At 36.2% G+C, this 25,710-nt stretch overlaps 1 protein-coding gene across 13 annotated transcripts in view; it reads left to right on the plus strand.

Annotated features, from left to right (window-relative positions):
* ZNF644 (zinc finger protein 644) overlaps positions 1-25,710 on the plus strand; it is an 84,741-nt gene that overhangs the window by 49,093 nt on the left and 9,938 nt on the right. For 6 of the 13 annotated variants that reach the window (XM_030031875.2, XM_030031873.2, XM_030031874.2 and 3 more), the window contains 4 exons: positions 2,003-2,054; positions 15,163-15,235; positions 16,576-19,622; positions 19,817-20,422. In XM_030031875.2, the coding sequence (XP_029887735.1) occupies positions 16,607-19,622; positions 19,817-20,422 (3,622 nt within the window). In that variant the 5' untranslated portion in view covers positions 2,003-2,054; positions 15,163-15,235; positions 16,576-16,606. Of the gene's footprint in view, positions 1-2,002; positions 2,055-15,162; positions 15,269-16,575; positions 19,623-19,816; positions 20,423-23,001; positions 23,125-25,710 lie in introns of all 13 variants that reach the window. The other 7 variants (XM_030031884.2, XM_030031885.2, XM_030031883.2 and 4 more) reach the window with 3 other exon arrangements.

Below are 25,710 nucleotides of genomic sequence, written 5' to 3' on the forward strand. Positions count from 1 at the left end.
GATTATGATGGCACATCTTCTCTATTCCCTTCTCTTTCCTTCTGTGCCAGATGTAGATACAGAGTAACCCCATATTTATCCCTAGAGTGGTCTGTGAGCTCCCTGTGAACCAAATACTTACATTCAAGAGTACTTGCATTTAAGTTTTCTCCAAAGAGCACATTAATGAGTACAAGAGTACATGCCCTCCAGATAGGCAGTGTAGGGTAAGACTTCCCATTTTATGTCAACACAGTAAATTGATTGGTCTGAAGTAACGCTTTTCCATGAAAAAGCTGTTACAGTGAGTAACAGGTTGCATGACAGCCTGTTGTATTACCAGTGATCTACAGTTGTCTGGGCTCAATCATTTCATGCAAAGATTCTGTCTGTACTTGAATCACAAACCATGAAATCTATGTTGAGAACAGTTACTGCTAATGTTTAGCTAATTGCAATGTTCAGAAGATGTAAGAATTGCTACAGTGGTATGGGTGAGATAATTTTGCATGAGGGCAGTCAGTGATGTAGTTCTTACTTGCAGTGAGAGAAGTGTTAGACTGGGATTGACTCTGCCCAGCCAAAGTGCACGGGTTTACTGAGATGTCTGGTTTAGTGCTGATCTTAGTATTTGATAATGTAAAGTCTGCATAGACCTTCTTTCCCATTTTTTGAAAGGTGTTTTGCTCTTCATACATGCAGGTTGTATTTTGTGGGCGTTTTTAACTGTAGCTTTACATTTACCTTCTGTAACATGCAATAGGGCTCCCCTGCTGTTTGAAAATAACACTTCTGCTTCTCTAGGTGCATGAATATTACTTTAAAACCTGACTAAAGAATTTTAACTTTTTCTGTAATACAACTTATTTGAGAAATAAATGAGCATATCTTTTGAATAACATTAATGCATAAAGGCTACAGTTTAATGTGATAATTAGGAAATTATCCTGGGGCTAGGGAGAGGAGCTTGGAGACTAGTCTGTTGCTTTATATTGCCCAGCAAGACTTTTTGAAAGGTCTGTCTTTCCTTACTATCTGTCTTTGTAATTTAAGTGGGTGGCTTTGAGACAGTTACAGACTGACTGGGGAACTCAGAATCAAAAAGCTGTGTGTGAACAAATTGAGGGAAGGAATCTTAGGTAGTATGTAAGGATAGATGTCTCTTTCAGAGTTAGTTTTGTTGATGGATACGTTAGTTTAGTCTAGATACAAATAACCCTCTGTAAAGCTGTATGCCAGTTGTTGTGTCTTCATTAGATGAAGTAGACCCAGTTCTGTAGAAAAATTCATTCTTGTTTTTGTGCAGCTTCAGTGACTTTCAGAGTCTCTTCCAAATGTTGTATAGTCTGATATCTCCAACTAGGAAGTGAAAAATTTCCTTGTATAGTTAGTTCTGTTAAAGATCTGTGAGCAAAACTGAAACTAGAGCATTTAACCTGACATTAATCAGCCTTCATGAAGGCAAAGTAAGTTATGATTTTAAAATGGGCCAGCTAGCCTTAAAATAATGAACACAACTTTGTCCTAGGGAAGGCAAGGAATTAGTGAGGCCTGGGTTTAAAACCCCCCCAGCACTTAATCTCAGGTATCTTGATTGTTTTGCTAAAAAGATTTTTTTAAAGCTTTCATTTGTAACCATGTCCTTTCTATGCTTCATTCCCTATTCAGGGAACGTAAGACAGCTGTCTTTGAAGGCACTAGCAGAAAATGCAGCAGAGCTTTTCTTGCCATGCAACTTTTTTTTCCCCTGTTCTGCCCACTTAGTTTAATAGCATGTGTATATTTGATATGATTTCTTGGTGGACTTTTAATTAAAGTACAAACATCTATGTTATTTGAAAATTACATGTGTATTTGAGAGAAGACCACTGGGATTTTGATATTTCTTCCCTGAGACAAAACTGATAGAATATTTTTGCAGCTGTGGATTTCTCATCTCTGCTTTGCCTGTCTTGTCATATAGTCTAGAACAGAAGCATAAGACAATGACAGCTGTACAGTAAGTTCTTGTTTTATTTTGCAGGTTTGTTTTAATGTGGAAGTGGATCTCACAGCTTAATGTAAATCAAACAAAGGTGAGTAGAAGTTTTGTGGGTTTGGTTTGGTCGGTTTTGTGTTTTTGTTGGGTTTTTGTGGCATGTGGTTTTGTTTGGTTTTTTTCCAAATTCCTTGGGTCCATTAGCGCATACTGCTAAACACTCAGAAAAAGTGGTCAGTGAAAATTGTATTGAAACTTGTATCTTGATTACTGTAATTTACAGACATAATGTTACTTCTCTGATACCAAAATAGGAACAAAACACATACATCCCTAATATTTAAGATTATTATGATAATTATGCTTTTCTTCCATAAACTATTATAGTCAAAAAGCTATCAAGGCATTCTGCTAGCTGTTGAGAGCCAAAATTATGAGTACTTCAAATGAATTTCATTCTCTGCGTATTATCCACCTGGTTTCAAAGTACTGAAAGTGTACTTTGCATTGTCAAAGCAGGATGTTAAACTTGCACTTATTCTATTAATAAATAACTGTGTGGGAAATTTGACCAGCTACCAGAATAGCATTTCACATTTTTAATAATGAAATTCCATTGGTTTTGTTTTGGTTTTTTCCCTTTCCCGTCCACAGGAACCCTTTTGGGAGCTGTTCGAAAGACAAAGTATATGAAGATTTACTGCTGGTACTCATGAGCTGTAGAACTTAAGTGTCCATTTGCAATTGCAAAGTGTCCATCTAGGAAAAATTTCCTGTAACTTTGGCATTTCTCTGCACCACCACTCCCACCCCCCACCCTGCCTTATTTTGAGAAAAAGAATTTAGCTAAGCCCAGATTTTGTTTCTTTTCACATTACTTGATATTCTACTTCAGGAATACTTTGAACTATAAAATTAATCTCTTTGTTAAATTATGTGAAACATTTAACAAAGAGCAATTTGCTTTAATCTGTTTTAGCTTGAGTCTTTCCAGAGTATCTTTAGGTAAGGCCCCGCAATTTCATAAATTCTCTCCTGTGAAGACAGGGCACGATGGACTCGTGTACACAGGCTTCTGTAACAAACAAAAGCTGGCTTCTCAAGTTTCCTGGTTGCTGTTTGACTAATATGGCATCTCAAAATACAGCTGCTTGTGGTGACTTGATATTTTGAAGAGGTGAGAGGGAGATCCCATTTGCTCAGATGAGCTTGTTCTTCATTTCTAATCTCTGATTAATATGTAGACTTAACGTAGCTTTAAAAATGTAATATGTGCATCTTAAAATAGACATGACCTGCTTTGTTTGTATCTTCTGCTCTGCTAAGACTTTTTTAGAGCTATTGCTGTCAACTTTAAAATACTGATTATAGCAGAGCGCTTTGTGGGGAATTTAAAATAACTCTTCTATTCAGTGTTATTCCTTTGTATAATGTATAACTGATTCAGGACTTCAATTATGAATTGTCTTCTGAATTATGAACAATTAAAAGTAAGCTATGCTGCTGTAGTATGCATATAATTATGCACAGAGGATGTTTACTGCCTTAGCCTGGCTTTGCAGGTTTCTAGAATGTGGTGCTTTGAGAAAAGGAATAAATGTAACTCTGCAAAAGGAAATACTGTTCTTTATCTGAGGATGAGTGTAGAACGAGAATCGTGGCTAGGGAGGGGACTTGAATTCACAGTAAGATTTAGATTGTTCCCTAGGCCTTTTAATGCTTTCAGTACTTGACGCTTACAGTTTATGCTCTGTCTTTCCTTTAATTTAAGTGTTACCTCATTACTGGTTTAAATACAGAAAATTAGTTGAGAAGTCTAATATATAAATAACTGAGTGTGTTCTTTAAGCATGAAATCTTCTGAATGAAACTCCAAAGACCTTTCATTTTAATGGTGGTTAGCTGTGTATAATAGAAAAAAGCTGGTCTCTGAGGAGAAAGCCTGTACTCTTGCATACATAACAAGAGGACAGAAAAATGTGTAAAAGAATACATGGAACAGTGTAATGATGCTTGATCAGTATTGTTATTGCTTGGAGGAGATCTTGAGGTTCTGACAGTTCTGTAAAAATGACAACTGAATAGTCAGTAAATCAATGAAAATATTACACAGTATCAGGGAACAAAACAAAAACTGGAACAAAACAAAAAAACCAGACCCGATTATACAAATTTGTGGTGTACCATAGATGCATTGCATTGCAATGTGTATTGCTTCTTCAGTACTAGTCTAGTCCTGTGGCTGAAAAATGACATAGCAGAGCTGAAGAAGGTTCAGAAAAGGGCAGCAAGGATGACTGAAAGACTTCATTTTAAAGAACAACCTGCATTTCCTAACTGCCTCTGTCTTCTGTCTCCGCTCATGAGTGTGGTGGCTGCAGCATCTTGTAGACTTCTAAACAATGAACATAACTCCCACAACTTGGTGCAGGCTTGTCCTTTTGTGTGAGCTTATGTCACTTAAAGCAATAGCTGAAAATGCGATTTAATGATTTGCTCAAACATTTTTCTTGTACCCTTGACCAGAATGCATTTCCTAATGACTCTGATAGCGTGCTTTCCATGTAGGTTTTCTTTGAGTAAAGGATTTGGGGGTTTTGTTCTTCTGATTTGAAATCATTTACTTTCCTAATGCAAATATAAAAGGTATGATATCCTGACTTCTGGAAATAAATTAAAAAAAAATCTACTGCCAGTTAAAAACGCACAGGTGTAAGATACTAGTTACAAATAGTGAATGTACTTCATTAGGATAACTTCAGTCTTTGTTCTTAGATTTTCTGACTTCCAGACTGCATCTTCTGAGCTCCATAGGAGGACCTATCTTGTTAAATATGGGGAAAAGCTAGGAAAAAATAATCTTGGTCTCAATTTGTTAACAGTGTAATGGGTCACACTTCTGTGTAACAGGAAAGGTTACGGAAGGTAGGTGCTTGTGCTGAATTTCCCTGTACAGTGTGTAGAGTGAGGTCAGATTTTAAGCATTTGAGATACCAGGCAAAAACAGGCTTGCTTCCAGAAACTGTGTTGATAGTATTGCTTTACCTAAAAGTAGAGGATGTAATAAATTAATAATAGCACCACAGATGTTGAAGAAGGATAGGTTATATACAGAATTCTCACAGCATAAATTTGAGTATGTGGGATTTGTGTTTCTTTGGCTCAGATAGGAATCTCATACAATTTTCATCTTGTTCGTATTATCCTGGTAACATGAAGTTGAGTTTTCTGCCGTTAAATCACTTATGGTGGTGACTCTTTAAAGAAGAAGAAAACAAAACAAACCAAAACCCAAAACAACAACAAAAACCAAGCAAACAAAACAACTAACCAAACAAAACCCAATTATTAGGTTTGCACCTAATTTGGTGCCAAGGTGACCTTATCTTTTCACTTGGAATTAGGAGTTTTGTCTGTTCTTCTGGTCATGTACAGAGTTATAGCTTTGGGTCTTTTAAAAACTCTTATTTCATATGTTCATTGGTAAGGATGATAACTTTCTCCAAGTTGACAGAATTGTTTGTTCTTAATCTAAAAAGGTACAAGATGGTTTTTTGGCCGTACCTGGTGCTGTTACTTACAATCTTACCAGCTTTTTAACCCTTGATAACTGAAAGAATATAGAGGATGATGAGAGCCAGTTTGCTGGTAAGGATGAGTGAATATCACTAATGTAATTCATTACACTAAGGTTCTAAATTAAATGAGTAAAAGTGGAGTGTTCATTTCAGGTAGCCTTTTCATAATTGGGAAAGATAGCATGCTTTAGGAGTTAAGAAGTGTCTCTACATTAGCAGGAGAGACAATCTTAAAATTTGTGATACTATTAAAGTATGTACAGCAAATAGTTATCAGCCAAAAAAGCAAAAAGCATGAGAAATTGCTAGGTCATGCTGGATAAAAAGAATTGCAACTTTTATTTAATATAATAAGGAATAAGGTCAGAGTTTTTCCAAAGTTGAAAGGTGTGTCATGTCCAAAGATCTGTCTCAATAGAATTGGGTTAAACTGTTCTTAATGTTGTCTGTAAGAAAGTGTACTGTAAATCCATTATGCAGCATCATGTTGTCATGCAAGTTTTCATCTGTGATCTGCAGGACTGACACTTCAGGACTACTAGTTCATGCAGGTAACTAACAATGTAGTTCAATGAATTTGAGAAATATTCCTGTAAAAAATAGTCAAATATACCCGACTTCTAAAAAGCCTTCCCAGTCTGGTTGTGATCTTTACATTCTAACAAAAGTACATTGGATAGCTTATCCAAATAACAAGCTTGATGTTCATACCTTAAGAGGTAGGTCTTTTGCTTCAGTTACTGAATTTACCTTTCTCTGAAATTTGGGATTACAGTAAAAATAAGGCTTCTGTGGCCATGTAGTTGTAATCATTGGGGATTTATATAAATTTACAGAAAAAACCTAATTATTAGAGTCAGTTTGTTGATATATATTGGATTTGTATTGGAAGAAAGGGTTCTTTACCCAACTGCTCACAAAAGGTGGCTGAACAAAAAGACTGAATTGTAGGAAAAACCTTTGTTTTAAATGGAAAGTCAGTTTTAGATTTGGATGCAAAATTTCTGTTGGTTCTGCTTTGATTGATTAGTTTTAAATGTCTTTGTGTTAGTACATCATTGCTCATATTTGGCAGCTGGGGAAACGTTTTCAGTTGTGTGCTCTACATGTGGGGAATAATTAGATATGCATACAGAATTTCACCACCACTTGGTGGCAGTACCTGGCTTCAAAAGGACTTGTTTCTGAGCAGATAAAGTGACTTTGATTTTTGTAAAACTGTGGGTTAAGGGGGAGTAGATTTATTTTTTTTTTTTTTATTTCTAAAAGTTAGTGATGTGTTTTAGAAATGAAAATACTTTTCATTTAACCTACTGGAAGGATTTGCATTTGTATGTCTCTATGGAAAAATCTAGCTATCATGTCTAATATGTAATTTAAGAGTTTTTCTTGTGTTAATAGTATTCTCAGAAGATGTATTTAATGTTCCCCAGTTGAATTATTTTAGCATTCACTTCTAGCATTTTACTTCGATTGAGTAGTGTACTTCAAGTAATTTTAGAACATAAAATTTGCTTCATGGTAGTGTTCTTCATATGATGTTGTCTTTTACAGTTAAATAGACAACTGCCAAAGCTTCTTTTTTCTCTTCTGAAATGTTCTCTGCATTTTCAGTTTTTTATTTATTGATACAAATTTTAGGAAAAGATTCCCCACTAGATTTTTCTGTCAACAAAACTAGTAAAAGTTTGTGCCCTTACTCATAGTTGTTGCCTCTCGGTTGTGCCAATTCAGCAAGCGTGTGGGTCCTAGCCTTTTAAACTGGATAATGAAATTGTTGATAAAGTGTGAAAGAAGGAACATGGGGGAGTGGAGGAAGGCAGGAGTTGCTTAAATTGACTTTGCTAAAAGGAAACCATAATTCCAATGTATAGCATAGTAATTTGACAGCATATGGCTCAATGTTGACACTACTTCCTCTTCTCTGCAAGCCAAAATCTTTTGCAATGACAGCAGGTCTTTCGTTTTAGTATTATCTCCCACGTAAGGACTGTAGTGATGAGACTAGAGCCTGGAAGAATGCAGGTACTTTCCTAAGCCTGTGCTCTTTGTGAAATGTCTCCCTCACTGTGACTGTTACAACAGAGCATTGCTGGTGGGAGGGGTCCCATGAGGAGGAAGTACTTTTATTGTATTGCCTGAAAAGCCAACACTGAGAGTTCAGCATCCTTAGGCCCCTCTGAGGTGTGACATATCAAGAAGGCATCTAAGTAAATTGTGACATAGAAGAGGGATTCATCCTGTGGAAAGTCCTGAACTGTAGAAAAAACTAATAGAAAATGAGGGGGGACTTTGGAAATGCCTGTTAATAAATTTGAGTGTGATAATGGTACTGTACTTAGTGAGTAATAATATTATTTTATTTAGTGAGAGAACTCTGGAAAACAGGAACAGTGGAAGAGAGATAGAAGGGAGAGGGGCATCAAATTATAGTTTTGCCATGAATATGTTCTATGTAACTTGGGATAGAGAGAATGCACTTTTGCTGTATACCTGATTATTTTTGTGTAATTTTCTTAAGCTGTCAGAATGACAAATCCGAAGTTAGTGGTTGGAAACTTCCTTTTTATTAAAATACTGTTGTGCCTATATTGCTGATATTTTGAAATGAAAGAAAAAAGTGGATAGTCTGAGCATATGGAGCACTCCAAAGAGAAGTAAGCAAGAATTGGGATACTATGTGGCAAAGTGTACTAAAACAGAATCACAGAATAGTTGAGGTTGGAAGGGACCTGTGGAGATCTTGTCCAATCCTCTGTGTTAAGCAGGGTCACCTAGAGCAGCTTGCCCAGGACTATGTCTGGACAGCTGTTGAATATCTCCAAGGTTGGAGACTCTACAGCATCTCTAAGCAACCTGTGCCAGTCACTCTCACAGAAAAAAAAGTTTTCCTTGTTTTCAGGTGGAAACTCATGTATTTTAGTTTGTACCCATTGCTGCTTGTCCTGTCACTGAACGCCACTGGAAGGAGTCTAACTCTGTATCTTTTTTGTACCCTCCCTTCAGATGTTTGTACATGTTGATGAGATCCTAGTGAGCCTTCTCTTCTCTCCCCCCTCTCCCCCCTCTCCCCTTTCCTCATACGAGATACTCCAGTCTCTTAATTGTCTTAGTAGCCCTTTGCTGGACTCTGTCCAATAGCTCCATATTTCTCTTGGACTGGGCAGTCCAGAACTGGACACACTACTCCAGGTGTAGCCTTACCAGTGCTGTGGAAGGATCAACTCCCTCAGTGTGCTGGCAACACTCCTAACGCACACCACGATACTATTGGCCGCCTTTGCCACAAGGGCACATTGCTAGCTCATGTCCAGCTTGCTGTCCAACACAACCACCAGGTACTTCTCTGCAAAGCTGCTTCCCAGCATGTACTGGTGCATGTGGTTATTCATGGGGCAGGACTTCATACTTTCCTTTGTTGAACTTCATGAGGTTTCTGTCAGCCCGTTTCTCCAGCCTGTTGAGGTCCATCTGAATGGCAGAACAACCCGCTGGTGTATCAGCCACTCCGCTCAGTCTTGTATCATCAGCAAACTTTCTGAGGGTACCTTCTGCCTCATCATCCAGGTCATTAATGAAGATGTTGAACAGTGTTGGACCCAGTAGTGACCCCAGGATACAGCGCTGGTTACTGGCCACCAGCTACATTTTGTACCACTGATCACAACCCTTAATTTTTTGGCAGCCTGATAAGAATACTGTCTCACAAAAAGGATGGGAGCTTTTATTTACAGACTGTAATGAGAAACTTTTTTGTTTTGTAATCCTGGTGGTTAATAGACTATTTGTAATATTGTGTCTAGATAAAAGCAATTTTTGGTACCATACTTTAGGCTTAAGAAGACATTTGACTGAAAAACACAGGTAATGGTAATGAAAGAGATGAAAAGTGTTTTCTCAAACATTCAGTTTCTTTAGAGAGAAAAAAAGGTGTGAGCATGTCAGATTGACATAACGGAAAAGAATTTATCTCTGCATGTAAAAGTACGTAAGGGAACAGTTTTGGAGAGAAGTGTGTATTATCACAGAACATTAAGTCTGTGTTTTCAAACGTCTGTGTCTTACTGGAATGCTGCTAGTCTTTACCGTGTGTCTGCATTTAGGAAAATTCCATATTTTATTGTAGTTCTTAGTAGAACTAATTGTAGTTATTAGTAGAAACTAATGGCAGTGCAATTCAAAGTAGATCATACTACTAAAAATCCAAACTAGACAAATAGCTGCAGGAACGTGTAGACTTAAGTACTTGGCTGTCCTCTATGAACAGTGTTGTGGAATGCTGGAGGAGGGGAGGTATGGAAGCCTGTGGACTTGTGTGACTGTTCTGAAGTTACCAGATTCAAAGTCTTGATTTTTTTTGTACTGGCTAGGCATCTTTTAGAAATACCTAATTCACTTTGAAAAGTCTTTACCAATGAAACCATCTTAAACTGCTGCATTAGCACTTACAACTAGAAGAGGTTTTTTTTAAAGTCATACATCTGATTCTTGTGACACTTAAATTGTATTGTCATTTATTTTATTGATTTCAGTATTGAATTTTAGCATGATGCACCCCATTGTGACAAACTGGTTTATTTTCCCAAGCAAATCAATATTAGAGGAACAAGATTAAGAATGGCCGGTGGCAGTAATGGCATTCTCTTCTATGATTTCTGAATGGTAAGACGATCATTCTTCAGTTGTGTACTGTTTCCTTTCACATGCGAGATATTAAAATACCACTCTTAAATATTTCAGACCAGAAACCAAGTTTCTGAAATGTTGACATTTATAAGGAAACATTTTTTTTTTCCTTACTATGTGACACACAGCTTTTGAAGAAATTGTTTCATTAGAAATAAAGTTTCAGGTAAATAACTTTCTGAAAAAGTGTGCTTCAGGTTTGATGTTCCCAAGTATAATCTTACTGAAAAGACGGGCTGTTTTTGTGTGATGACTCCTCTGTAACTCAAAGTTTCTCTTTGGTCAGCTTTTTCCATGGAGATATGACAACTCAGTCAGTGTTTCAACAGTATAACAAAAGGTTATACTGTGGGTGACAATAAATTTGTATTTCTTTATTTAGGCGTAATACAACTTCTTAGTGTCCTGTCAGTAATTTTTCTTGCTGCTTTAAAAATAATTTTGAATATGGGAGTGTGATTAGCTATGAGAGTTTTCCCGATGTTTTGTTTTCATGTGAAGAGCTATGGATCTGAATCGAAGATAACTAGTTTTCAGTGGAACTCCTCAGACTGTAGTTATATTAATAACCATATACTTGTATGTAATGTAGGTGTGCGAGGGCGGTATTCATGGTGGTGTGCATATTAAACAAGCTGTCTCTACACTATAGAAGTTTAAAAAAAATCCAGAAATGTTCAGGTGAATTGGTAGGTTTCAAAGCTAAGTAAGGCAGTCTACAAATGGTCATTGTCTCTGCTGTGCAGAAGGGAATGTATTTGCAACAACTTAGTTTGCAAACACAAATAGAAGCTGGAGGAAGGCAAGGTGAGTCACTGATTCATCCTCTGGTTGGTTGTCAGGTTTTGTAGTTCTATTTCCATCTGAAGGGTAGATCTGGATAGCTTTTTAAGAAGAGATAAAGTGGAAAACAAGTAATAGGTATTCTTCTAATGATCAAAGTATTGTGATTTTTTGTTGACTTTGGGTATTCATATTGCTAGATAACACCCAAAACTCGGGAGTTGTGAACTGTGCATTTCTGTATGGAAGAGGCAAAATTACTGTGCAGGTATCCTCTAAATAACTTGATTTTTTTTCTCAAGATGTGACTGGTTTATGCTAGTACACTACTAGTTCCTCTTACTCTGTACAAACCTTCATTTTCAAAAGGTTCTTAAACATTCCACTTCTGATGGAAGCGCCGTGCTTGACGTTTGGCATGATTAAGTTGTTAAAGGAACAGGCTGCGTAATGGGGCAAAATGGAAGGAGATGCCTCTTTAGTCCTGTGCCAGGATGTACTTAAGCACTCTCTGGTCTGCTGTTTGTTGCCTAAAAATCTGTGACATTGGTTTCATCATTGTTAACATAATCTGTCATTTGAGAAGGCTTTATTACAGGAATGCTTGTGGATAAAATGATAGGTTTTGTTAGTTTTGTCTACTTCTATAACAAAGTCTTGAAGAAAAATCTAAATGGGAACAGTGCACCTTTCCTATCTCTTGAATATTTGAATAATCCCTTGAATGTCATGGTTATTCACATATCTGCTTAAAGAACTTGACTTCCGAGGAGTGAGTTAGCACAGGACAAGTGCCTTCATTACAGCACTGTTGAAAGACACTATATTTCTTCATTTACTTTAACTAGGCTGATTAAATTCAATCCATTTAGGAGGTGGCTTCTAAGTTTTTGTGCTCTGTGTTTTAGCTCCTTGGCTTATATTTATGAATTTAATGAGAAACTTGATATCAAAACACATAAAAGCACTTCATGCTTTTCACAAACTCAACCAGATTTTTTCCATCTTAATTTTTCAGCTCCAGTGTGCTTTCAGATCTATTGTAAATCCTTGTAAAATAACACGGGGTTTGTGACAGAAACTGACAAATCTCTAACTACAACTGCTACTAGGCAAAGCGTAGTAAGTACACTTAGCACTGGAGTGTAAGCTTTAATGAACTAGTATTGCATGAAGGCAATACTCTTAATTTGGTGTGTGACCCTATTACATAGCAGTGGTTGTCATTATGAAATAAGAATTTGGAAATGTCATAAACCTACTGGTAATAAATACAATTAATAATGTACATAGAACAATGGAATTAAGTACATTCCTATCAAAAAGAATTATTAATGAACAAAAAGTGGACAGCATAGATCTGATGACAGGAAGGTTGCATCTAATCTGAATTACTGAGTGACCTAGGAAGCTTGCTCAGAGGGATTACCGAATAATTATGTTAATATGCAATTATCACCTCATTTCTTCTGTAGTAACCTCAAGATGTAGTGTAGTAAGGGTGTTATAGCAAGTGCTGATAGTTTGCAAAAATACTGATGTTCAAGATTTTTGAGACAGTACGATTAGCTTAAGGCATTTAAATTATGATCTGTCAGCTTGAAGATAGATCTGACCTTACACTTTTTTTAATGCTTAGACTATCTGGCCACAGGCATATCTGTAGAACTCATTAGGATTTTAAAAACTGAGGTTTTATGAAGAAAAACAACATTAAAATTATGTAAATTTAAAAGTACTTAATTAAATAGGGGTGGAATGTGGCTTAGTTGGCTAAATAATTGGTTGTTTTCTACTTTTGAATATGAAATAATTTCTATATAATAAATAGTGTATCACATAAACCAGGAATAACACTGTTAACTGCACTACAGTCATTCTAGGCTTAACTGAAATAATTGAATTGAATGTGGCCTAGCCTTTTAGATAAAGTGTGTTTCAAAGGTATGAGCCTGGGATTGTGTATGCTTGTGTAGGCTTTTTGAGCATTGCCATTTTTACACTTATATATCTCCAAGGTATACTGCACTGTGTGCTTAAATAAAAATAAAAATTACCTCAACTGTATAGTGCTTGCCCTGGTAGAGGATATAACAAGCACTAGTTGCAGCAAATTTGAAGTTTGAGCTCACTATTTAATTTTTCAGGTACAGTAAGTAAGGATTAATTACCAAATATTTTGACAGGATTAATAATTTTGTATTTGTGGTATGGTATAGATAAGATAATTTTAAAACTTTTTTTTTTTTTTTTCGCCAGAGTGTTTGGATTAGGGAGCGTTTCAGTTTGGGTGTTGCACTTCCTGAATGGTACAGGTTAGATGATAACATTTCCTCAAACATGGTGGCATTGTGTGGAATGTTTTCTTGCATGTGTCTAGTTACACCTATCATTGTTGCTGCATCAATTTCTACACATGGAGTAGGTACTGTAAGTGAAGTTTTGCATCTTGGCTCAGTGTCATCACAAGACTCTAAATTACTGTAATGTAAAAAGATATTTTATTTATTTTCTTTAATACCACACTGTTAAAACTGCTAGCTTTCTTATTGTCCTGCATGTAAAATAGTGAATTGTACCACCCTGATAGCTGGAAAAAATGTGATAATTAGCAGAAAATTATTAAAATGTAACAGCAATATTATTGATACAGTAAGCATTTCAGGCTTGATTCAAAGACTGAAATCTGTAGGGACAGCTGTATTACCATAGAAGACTTCTAATCAGATCCATATGGAATAGTTCACAGTCTCCATAAATACACAATATGGAAAGGAATCTCTTACAAGATTGCACAGTGTAACGTTTTAGATACTGCTCATGACAACTCTGAAGAGAGTCTCAGTTTAAAGGTGATCGTATGGTGCCCTAGCCACCTTTTTAACTTGAGCTTTAACATGAATATTTAGCGTCAGTATGGTTCTGTATGTGGAGCAACATGGTTTTGTCTTCGTCACGTAAACCTGTGAAAAGTTTTCAGGAGCCATTCTGATAATGAGGATAGCAATCTCCAAGCAGGCACGATATTCTCAGTTTGCCTCCCTGCTGTTCGGGGGGTACCGATGAAGTTGCTTTAAATGGGAAGCGTCTGTTCTTCCTCTGAACCCCTCACACCAGAACAGATGGGTGGAACTTGGAACATGGAAGGTTTTACCTCAGAGGTGGTAACAGTGAAGCCACTCATTAACACTGAATTTACCACTTCGTTAGCAACGTTGCTTCCTGTTGAGAAAAGCTAATATAGGCTCTCAGATTGACTGAGCATACATTTGTCTACCTCTGCAGTAATAAAACGAGGAAAATGCACATCTTCCAGGCAAAATTGGCTTACTAAGTTTCTTCTAAACTTTTTGTGAACATTTTTATAATCTGGTGCCTGATACTATAAGAAGCTTACACTATTCAGTTGTAAAATTGTTGGAGCTGTTGTGCATCCTTGGAGGTTTCACTTTTAGTTGACTTCCACGTTACGGATTCTTAGTGCATGTTTGCACTGCCTGTTTCTAACTCATGTACATGATGTAAAGACTCCTGCTGGGTGGTGCATTATCACCATTTTAGGTTGATAGCTTTGAATGTGATCTTATTGGAAGTCTTTATTATGGTGGAAAATGACCCATCTCAAAACAGCAAAGAAATGCAAAAATCTAAGAAATGGGAAGATGAGAAACTGGAGTGTCTGGTAGAACATTTGCATAAAGGTATGTTATAGATAAATAATACAATAAAATATTTCCTATATTTTAAGCATTTATTATGCATCTGACACGAGCATAGCTGTATTTCTAAATTGGCTAGTTCAATGATTGAGCAGCAAAGGAAAGGAAACATTTTTTTTAATGGCAAAATTTTTTCGTTATATTTCTACTCCAAATATAGTTACTTTTATCTTCAAAATAGTAAATAAGTCATATTACATTAAGGTTTGTTTTTACAAACTTAAAGGAGGTTAAAATATTTGTTTTGTCCTTTTGCTGATTTGAAACAAAACAAGCACAGTAACAGAGAATTTCCATGAGGCCATAGCTAGCTTTGAATTTTGTGGATAGCTATCATAATGTTGAATTGAAAAACTAATAGAAATGCTGGACTCATTTTAGAGAGTGACGTATAAAGATGAAAGTGGTGTTGTTTAACCAGGTTGTTTTTTCTCCTTAGGAAAAAAGGATGTCAAGAGTGGTCTTCCTTGATTTTGGTGAAGGACCGTTGCAGGGAGCCATGGATATTAGTTGTGAGTTATAACATCTTAATTCAAAGAGTCTAGGTATGACTCCTTTTAACTGAGCTGTAGTCAAAATGTTAATTAGTAATTGAACCTAAGTATGTGATGGCAGGAATCAAATCCCCCAGAAGATCAAAGTGAATAGTGCTCTTTAAGGGTAAAATATGTGATTTCTGTAAAATACAGATAGATGTTTCCAACTCCTAGATGGGTGTTTTAATGCCTTATGCTTACTGTGTTCTGAGGACCTGTGCAAGAGGTAAATGCCAGGGTAGACTTAAGTTCACACTCCTGTTTATTACACACTGATTTTTTCACGTGTAGGCAACTCTTTTGTGGTCACTAAGCATTTCATAGATGATTTTGTGTATGAATGGAAGTCACTTGTAGGAAGACATATTTATGTACACAAGGCCTCCCAGAAGGAATTAATATGTAGTAGTTCTCTGTACTAGCAGATACTATTATTGTCATGCTCTGAATTCATCATGGTGATTTCCTCTGGTATGTAAATCCTAATTAAATGTTTCTTTCTAATTGTGGGGTTTTTCCCACCTTTGAGAAGATGCTATTTGATTTGCTTACCACTTAAAATGGCCTTATAACATAACCAAGATCTGACTGATTTATTTTAAAGCAAGGAGAGTCCTTTTGTAAGAAGGGAATGGGAAGACCTTTAATTTCTTCAGTGAGTTTGATTCTTTGCTATGTCTCTATCAGTAATCAGATGTTCAAAATCAGCTTAGTTGTGTTTTCTCCTTTAATACTAAAGTTAACACTTCTGCAGGCTTCTGTGTAGCATCAGGTCAGTTGTATAGAAGTGCTACCTTGATACATAAAGATTATTTTAGTTTCCTGGGTGCTAAAGGGAAGTATGATTTGCTTTTTTTTTTTTTTTTTTTTTGAAAATCACTAAAATTACTAGCAGATGTCTGGGTAGCCTTTACTCCTAACTTGTTTTACTTTTAGAAAACAACTAAAGATAAACTCTTGTGTTTATGTTAATCTACTTGTAGAATGTATTTGCACAGTTTTTGACAATCTCATTTCCCCCATTTTGCTTGCGTATGGGTGTTCAGGCTTTTTTGAACTGTGATAGTGGGCAGTGACTAGTTTGCTGTATGGTTATTAATATAGCATAGCAAAAAGGTATAATTTTTTAATTACTTCATCGGTTAATTTTAAACATGTCTTTAATATCCTAAATTTAAAAAATTACGTTTTTAACAAGTTCAAAACATACTTTTAGATTAGAGTATGAAGAAGGGTGATCCTGAAGAAAACTGTAAATTAAAATTGCCATTATTTATTTCTGTGATTGCCTGATTCTTTTCTTTTTTGTTTTTTAGTGTAAATGTACTTAATGGACAGACCAGCAATATGGATGATTTAGAAATAAATACTGAAGTCACTGGTGCTAAAGAAGAAGAAGAAATCCTATGTGATGATAATTTCATATCTGAGGAAGAAGGTGGCATTCCTAAACCACAAGAGAGCGACACGTCATTTCAGAAGAACAATACATTGACTCTGCCTGAGGAGCTATCAAGGGACAGATCTGAAAAAGCCTTAAGTGGAGGCCAGACTTCTCTATTTATACACACTGGTGCTCCTACTGTTTCTAGCGAAAACTTTATCTTGTCTAGAGGAACTGCTGTTAATGGACCAGTTTCACACTCCACCTCAACTAAGACTTCCATTATGAATAAAGGCAGTGTTTCATTAACCACTGGACAGCCTGTAGGTCATCACACAGATTCCTGCTCAACTTTGACAGTGGTTCATGATCTTCAGCTGCCTGCAAAGAGTACAACACAGAAATCAAATCAGCACCAAGTTTTATTTTTGTTACCTGATGTAGCACATGCTAAGAACCTGACTCATTCCATTAAAAATCTACCTACCTCTGCTTCAATTGGTTGTGATTCACAGAAATCAGTAGGAAATAGTGTAGATAGCACTTTAGTAGGCCAAGTAGAAGTTTGTGAGGATGATAAAAATTTACTAGTAAAAGATGATTGTGTCGATACATTAACAGGCATTTCCTCAGGTACAGGTGGTTTCAGATCGGGATGTGATCCCAGCTGGGATCCACAAAAAGAGTTTATACAGTTTCTTATGACAAATGAAGAAACAATAGAGAAGTCTCCCATTCACTGTAAAGCAGGCTTAGAAAAAAAGCGAAAAAGGAAAATGGATGTTAGTAAAATAACACGCTATACTGAAGACTGTTTTGGTGATACCAGTTGTATTCCTAGTAAATCAAAACTATTAACTGTTGACTTCTTAGAGCAGAATGAGGAGCTGCAAATAGTAGAACCACAAAAATATTCATTGAGTAAAGTAAAGCCTGAATCCACAGATGAAGAGCTGGAAGCTGTTGATGCTATCCAGCAGCTCATTTATAGTCCCACTAGTAACTGTGCAGAAGATACTTCTCCTGTTCACACTAGCACTTTTCTTTCTAATCCTTTAAAAAATAAATGTGAACAGAATGATTCTGAATCGCCATCTACTTTCAGTACTGATGAACCATCATTTTATCCCTGTACAAAGTGCAATGTGAATTTTAGGGAGAAGAAACATCTGCATAGGCATATGATGTACCATTTAGATGGGAACAGTCATTTCCGACATCTCAATGTTCCCAGGCCCTATGCATGTAGGGAATGTGGAAGGACATTTCGAGATCGTAATTCACTTCTTAAACATATGATAATTCACCAGGAAAGAAGGCAGAAACTGATGGAAGAAATCCGTGAGCTGAAAGAACTTCAGGATGAGGGTAGGAGTGCACGGTTACAGTGCCCACAGTGTGTATTTGGTACCAATTGTCCCAAAACATTTGTGCAGCATGCGAAGACCCATGAAAAAGATAAAAGGTATTACTGCTGTGAGGAATGCAATTTCATGGCTGTGACAGAAAATGAACTGGAATGCCATCGAGGGATCGCTCATGGAGCAGTAGTCAAATGTTCAATTATCGGTAGCGACATGTCCCAGAGGAAAACACAGAAAAAGTCATCCTTGAAAGATCCGTATTTAGGATCCTCAAAAAAGTCATCGACATATATGTGTAAGATGTGTCCATTTACTACTTCAGCTAGAAGCATTTTAAAAAAACATGTGGAATATTTGCACCCAGCATCATGCATTGATCCCTTTGGTAGCCATCTTAGACTAGAAAAAAGGAAAGGCAGCATAATAGAAGAATCTTTAGATTTTGGTAGCAGGACAAAACAGTTGATCAAACAATCTTCTACTTTTCCAAAGAACTCTGTTTTAAAACAGGATGTAAAAAGATCATTTGGCTCTACTTCACAGTCCAGTAACTTCGCAAAACTTCACAAGAGACCCTACAGGATACAGAAGGCTCGGAAAAGCGTTTCACAGTCATCTGTAAGTGTGTGCAATCTAAATTCTACAAACAAGACCTTTTTGATTAGAAATAGCATTGACCAGAAACCTAAATGTTTTCATCAAGCAGCAAAGCAGAAAGCTAGTGTCAAAACAAGCGGTAATTATTTATATAGACACAAATATGAAAACTACAGGATGATTAAAAAATCTGGTGACTCTTATCCTTTGCATTTAAAAAAGGAAGAGTCCAACTCTGTCAGTTCTTTACATTTATTTTCTTCATCAAGTAGTCCCCATAATAATTGTTTTGTCATGGATTCAAATAATCTTGATTGCAAAAGGGCAGAAGGCTGTAAAGATCGTAGGCATGTAGCTGTAAAAAGATTGGTTAAAGAATCCAAGAGGGAAGGCTCTGTTACAGGAGATGATTTGGATTGCTATCCAGATTTTCTGCATAAAATGACTGTTGTTGTTTTACAGAAACTTAACTCTGCTGAAAAAAAAGACAGCTATGAAACGGAGGATGAAAGTTCATGGGATAATGTTGAACTATGTGATTACACTACACAGTCTGTGGAGGATGAATCTTACAGTGATATTAATCAGGAGCATGTAAACCTATTCCCCATATTCAAAGGTAAAATGGAAGATCATGAAGCTGGTGATAAATCTTCACTTAGTTATGAGCAGAATGATGGCTTTTATTTTGAGTATTATGAAGATGCTGAGGGTAGTAACTTCCTGCATGATTTGCATGATCCTCAGAATTTAGAAAATGTAGGATCAGCATTGCCAAAGCATAACTCAGTTTTCCATTGGACTGATTTGTCGCTTGAAAAGAAGTCCTGCCCATACTGTCCAGCAACCTTTGAAACAGGTGTTGGATTGTCCAATCATGTCAGAGGACATCTTCACAGAGCTGGACTAAGCTATGAAGCCCGTCATGTTGTTTCACCAGAACAGATAGCAACAAGTGACAAAATGCAACATTTTAAAAGGACTGGAACAGGAACTCCTGTTAAACGTGTTAGAAAAGGTAAGTTGTTTTTTGTTTTGGTTTGGTTTTTTTAATTTGGGTCTGAAGTAGAGTGGACAAAGGGATTTATTGAGTAGTAAACAAGACTTGCTTTATCTTGTTGTAAAGCCTCTCTTTTTGTCCTTGTGATTTGCTATTGTAATGTTTAACTGTATATAATTGTAAAAAAAAAATGATAATTATTTTCTTTGTAGCGATTGAGAAATCTGAAACTTCCTCTGAGCATACGTGTCAGCTCTGTGGAGGCTGGTTTGATACTAAAATTGGATTGTCTAATCATGTGCGAGGACACCTGAAGAGACTTGGCAAAACCAAGTGGGACGCACACAAGTCTCCAATCTGTGTTCTGAATGAGATGATGCAAAATGAAGAGAAGTATGAAAAAATCCTAAAGGCTTTGAACAGTCGCCGCATTATTCCCAGACCGTTTGTTGCTCAGAAATTTGCATCAAATGATGACTTTTTATCTCAGAATGTTATACCTCTTGAAGCATACCATAATGGCCTAAAGACTGAAGATACATCTGTGTCTGCATCGGAGGAAGAAGGGCTGAGTTTCCTAAATGAATGTGATGAAACAAAAGCAGTACTACATGGTGAAAAAAAAAGTCAGTCACTTACACTGATAGAACTCCTGAAAAATAAGAGGTTAGGAGAAGAAAGGAATCCTGATATTTCTCCTCAAAAAATTCATAATCAAACTGCAAGAAAGAGGTTTGTTCAGAAATGTGTTCTTCCATTAAATGAAGACAGTCCATTGATGTATCAGCCACAAAAAATGGACTTGACTATGCAGTCAGGTAAGAAGATGTTTCTAGCTGTCTTGACAACATCCCAAAGAATCCTTTAATTCATAGAAAATGTACAAATGCAGAGTATTTTAGTTGGGATGCTGTTCATTTAATTCTTGTTTCATTTCCAGAGGACGCTGACTGCAAGAGGTAGCACAGCAAATTTTTCTGACATGCTTTTCCTAAAGTGAAAAAACCCCTCAGCAGCACTGAGGGGTTTTTGCATGGAACATAGTTCCTGTTCTGCATATGGCTGGGCATACAATTTCAAAGCGGACACAAAATGAGCTTCAGTAGGGAAGAAGACACATCCTGCAATAATAAGTTGAAGTGTCTGTGCATACTTGGTAGACTAACAGTTCTGAAATGTTTGGGCTTGTAACCCTGTTTCTAGGCATTAGAACAGCTGGTTTGGGAACTACTTAATTTAAAATAAATCTTTGAGGTTTGTGCAAAGCAGCATTTGCTCAAACTAACAGAACTGTTGATACCATTATAAATGCATAATACTCCAAATTGGTGAATCACTGTCAACTAATTTTGATGATTTTAGGCAAACGTACTCTTACAACATAGATTAATTCTTGTTTGTTTCAAAATTGCGGCTGCTGTGAGAAACTGATGCTTGCTTAGGGCCTGGCTATTCTGAGTGAAGACCTGTGCTGGTTCAAGCTTTGTTGGAATACAGTTGTAGCCAGCAGCTTTCTAATGCACAGCCCCTGACTGATACGGACAGAGATTGCCCCTCCACTGAGAATTGTGCTAATGAAACAATTCTGTAATCAACTTCGTAGATACTCTGTATACTAATAGAGCAGGCTTTTAGAGTGATGTTTTTAACCTATTTGTCACATAAGAGTTATTTCTAGTCTTGGGGAATTCTTACAACATCCTTTTTAATGTGTATGTAGAGCTTGCATTTACCTGTTTTCTTGTTTGGACACCACCTTATAATGCTGCAGGATTCTTGAGATTGAGGAGCAGGATCTTATTTTTATACCCCTGACTTTTTTTTGGTTCTGTTCGTTTTCTTGTTATTACCCAGTGCAGGTTAGTAAAACTGGCAGTGCCTACTACTTTTTCACCTATGTTCTTGTCTTCCTTTAAACAAATAAAACCAACAACAATCCAATGTGCTCAGAAGTTCTTTTAGGGGACTACAAAAGCGTGGCAATCAATTTCTTTACAAAGGTGGCTTTCTAAAATGACATAGTAGAGGTGGAACAGAATTACATTTAATGTCTTCTGGACGTCTGTGGTTGTCCTTTAAGACAGGAGATTGCTTAATAAAGGAAGTGTATCTTTGACAGGCTTAATGATTTGAAAAACAATGCTAAAGGAATAGCTTGCCAAACCTGACACTGTGTAATGCTTTCTGTTTAATATTCACCGCTGAATACTAGGTAGTGCCTGTTTGGTTGTGATGAACAACCAGGTAAAAATAAACATATGCTTGCATAGTACTAACAGTTATGAATGGGGCCCTATAATTATCTGTGGCTGAGGTAACAGAATTTGACAACTAACGCACTGTGCCAGTTGAGTTAATAAGAAAATATTTAACATCAAGTTGAAATTCTTCTCTTTTTCCTAAAAAGGCAAATATTTCTAATTCTGGTTTTAGTTTTTAAAAAGGTTTTTACCAGCCAGGTGTTCTTCTTCTGTAACTTGCCTGAAAAAAACAGCATGTCTTCTGTGGGCTGCTGGAGAATAGGATTCTTTCTTTCCTGCAGACAGAGGCTTTCCAGCTGAGTAGTTTTAGCTTTTTTATTAATTCTTCTAATAATTTATTAGTAGAGAACTTGAAATATTAGTTGACCAAAACAATCTATCTTTGGTAAAATGAAGGGAGAAGTACTATGGTGAAGTTGAGCAGGGGATAAGTTATAATGGTTTCTTTGTCTGGTAAGTGAGGAGTTCAGTATTGTTTCACTGTTTTCCTGTGATAAATGGCATGTTGCTTTGTTGATCATTTATTTAGCACAAAGATTTTAGCAAAAAACTTCAAATCATTAACTTTCATTATCAATTGCGCATCTAAAGTAATGAACAGAAAATGCACTGAACAAAATGTTTTGTCTAACAGCTGTTCAGTGGTGTGTTTTACCACCTTTTTCTCCAAGCCTTCAACAGCAGCCTAATTTAGTATTGAGCGCTTCAGTCTTATGGGTAAAACACTTTTAATTACCACTTTGTCAACTAGACTTTTTAAATTCTCTTTATTGGAAATGTTGCACACTCCGAAATTTCTCAACAGAATTGTGCTATTCAAATTGCAGGATTACATTTTGGGATTAGAGCTTCATAATGTGGAGATCTGTAGGAACTTGATAGTAGGTATTAAATGCAGAGTAGCCTAACGGGCTCAAGTTGCCTCCTTTCTGTTCTTTTTCAAATAACATGGTTTGGCTTAAAGCACTACATGGAAAACTAATAACGGTTAACTTGGATCCTTCTAATATACTAAACAATTGCGTCAATGCAGTGAATATATTTTAAACCATCTTTATTGCAGAAAACTTTTTACAACGCTTTGAGAATTTCATTTTTTGAAGAGAGCTGGATTATAGTTTTCTTTTGAATGATAGGTATGCCTGTGAAGCTTAGAACGTGTGTGCATTGCAATACGACGTTTACAAGTGCTGTTAGCCTGTCCAACCACTTACGCGCTTATGCACGAAAGAAGAGTGCTGGACTTTTGACTGGGACAGGTATGTTTTGTTACAGATGTAAAAGCAAGTCTGTCTATGATACATTTTCCTCATCAGACTGGGCAAAAGCATATGTTAATTCAAAATAATTTTGAAGCTTCTGCTGGTAAACAATTTATTTGCCATAAAACTTCAGCAACTTGTAAGAAAAGGTATGTTGCTGTTGTCCACTCTCATGTCTGATTTTCATTCTTACTCATTTATTTTGGATCCAACACTTAAGGTATGTAAGCAAAACTAGGAGATGGTCGCCTAAATTCATTCTTCTACAATATTACAACTTCCAAACCAGCTAGCTGGCCTTCTAATGAAGTGTTTAAAAGTACCTAAAAAAAAAATAAAAACAACAAACAAAAAAACAAACCCCAACAAACCAACAAGTAGTTTTTACAATCTAGTAAGAATACTGTAGTTAAAATAGGAAAAGCAAGTAATTTTACAGTTTGTGTATTTCTAACAACATATTGTATGTAGTTGGTTTCATTTCTTGTTTGGCTCACAACCCAAAAACTACATGGTCTGACATGGAGTGAGTGTAGTACAGCATTTGGCACCAATACTAATGTCTTTTATTAAAACACACTTTATTTTGAAATTCCTCTAATATTCCATATTTTGACTCTTTTCCAGAAACCTGCAGTTTGCTTGGCTGTAGGCAATTTCTGAGTTTACTTGGATTGTGGCTGAGATTAGTGAGACTTCGTATGATCAACAGCAAATTGGGGAGCAGAGACAGAATATAGTGAGGAAGATTTGGAGATACAAAGTCTGGAATATTAAGTAGTTAAGAAGGGCAACCATCAGTTTTCTGTGTCAACAAGCACAGACTTTTACATAATGCTTTGGAAAATGCATAATCCTTTTTTTTTTTTTTTTTTTGTCTGCAGATGTAATTTGTTATGCTAAGAATGACAAATAAACTGAGTTTCAGGCTTTCTCTGCAGAAGGCTAAAAGAAATATTTTCACAAACTGGGCCTGTGGCTGCCAGGTCTTATGTTATGCTAAGTTAATGCTATAGCAAAGTAGATTTAGAAGGGTCAGTAGATGCAGTAATATCCGTGTGCACGAGCGTATGCCTTTAGTTAGTGATTCTGAAAGTTTTCGTATTTATTCAGTAGAAAGGTAATGATAGTGGACTTCATTTACCACTGCTGTGATTGGTATTAGCCCTGTGATAAGTTACTTTGCTTATATATACCTACTGGTGAAATATTTTTCAGTAGCTATATATTTAAATTGCACTTTGAAATCTTAATGATAATTCAGTGGAGGAGACACTGTGACAAACAAGATAGTACAAAGAAATTAGATCCTGGACAAGCTCCTTGTACCTCAGGTTCCCTTTTGCTAAATGGCAGAAGTGACGGTAGCTTGTTAAGGTGCTTTCGGGGATTTTTGTTTGTTTTCTTTAAGAAATGTATTTTGCTAGTGAAGTAGTAGCATACCCATCAGAACAGTTGTCACTTTCCTTAAAAGAACTGAAAGAAAACTCCTGAGTCTTGTATCATTGGACCTAGAAGTTTGCTTAAAATTAGGTTGGAAACAAAGCTTAAAAAAAAGAAGGTTAGAAACAAAACTTTAAAAAAAAAAAAAAAAACTTTTGATCTCAGAAGCTGGAGCTGAGCCAGATAAATAGCCTGTACTGTGTGGATAAAGGCCTCTCACTGAAACCAATGACTTAGGCTTAAGTTATAGCAATAACATTATACAACCAATGAATATTTGTATTAACTTAGTCCTTACCATTAAAACTGTTGTAACTCTGCGAAGTTTGTAAACTTTGCTCATTGACTTTTCATTTGAGCAAGCTCAATGCAAGGCTTGTAGACCAGAAAATATGCTTTGAAACAGTGGTTTTATTTGATGTTCCACTTTATAAGTTTTGTGAAGAGAATTATTTTAATGCAAGATTTCACTAGCACACACTAGTTTTAAACTTTGCTATGAGTGTCAGTCTTGGGGAGATGTGTTTTTCTTATTAAGAAATGGTTGCAGTTGAGAGCAATTTTGAGATGTCTTCAGGTTGGCTTCAGCCTGGAACCTTAATGGAGACAATGAGGATATGTTTATACAGGTTCCTTCTTCTGTTTTCATGAAGCCTTTCTTATATCTTATAAAGTAAACATAACTACTGGAAAGAAATCACGCTGGTTAAATATTTGTCTCAGTTTCTTGCTGTAATTAAATAGCTGTGTGTAAACATGAATGCTGTAATTCTTTTAATTGGCAATTGTTATGGGAGCTATCTAGGCATTACTGTTTCATAAGAGAAGTACAGTAATCTCTGCATATCACCAAAGTGAGACCTTTCCTAGTGCTACATTAGCTTACGTACTAGTCTTCTGCTCAGTTTTTCAGTTTGTCTGCATATGTTTTTGATACTGACTATTATAATACTGCTCTTCTAGCAGCTAGCAGATGTCCTGCTTCTTCAATCAGTAATTTGATCATATTTAGTTAAATCTTGCCCTTTTTTTTTCCAAATGCGACTTGACAGTTTTAGCAGTATAATAGACATAGTTAAGCATAATGGTAAATTTTGAGAATGGACTCAAGAAAAACATCCTAGAAGTGAAACTTTCTAG

Source organism: Aquila chrysaetos, chromosome 12 (genome assembly GCF_900496995.4).
Source record: "Aquila chrysaetos chrysaetos chromosome 12, bAquChr1.4, whole genome shotgun sequence".
NCBI classification, from domain to species: Eukaryota; Metazoa; Chordata; class Aves; order Accipitriformes; family Accipitridae; genus Aquila; species Aquila chrysaetos.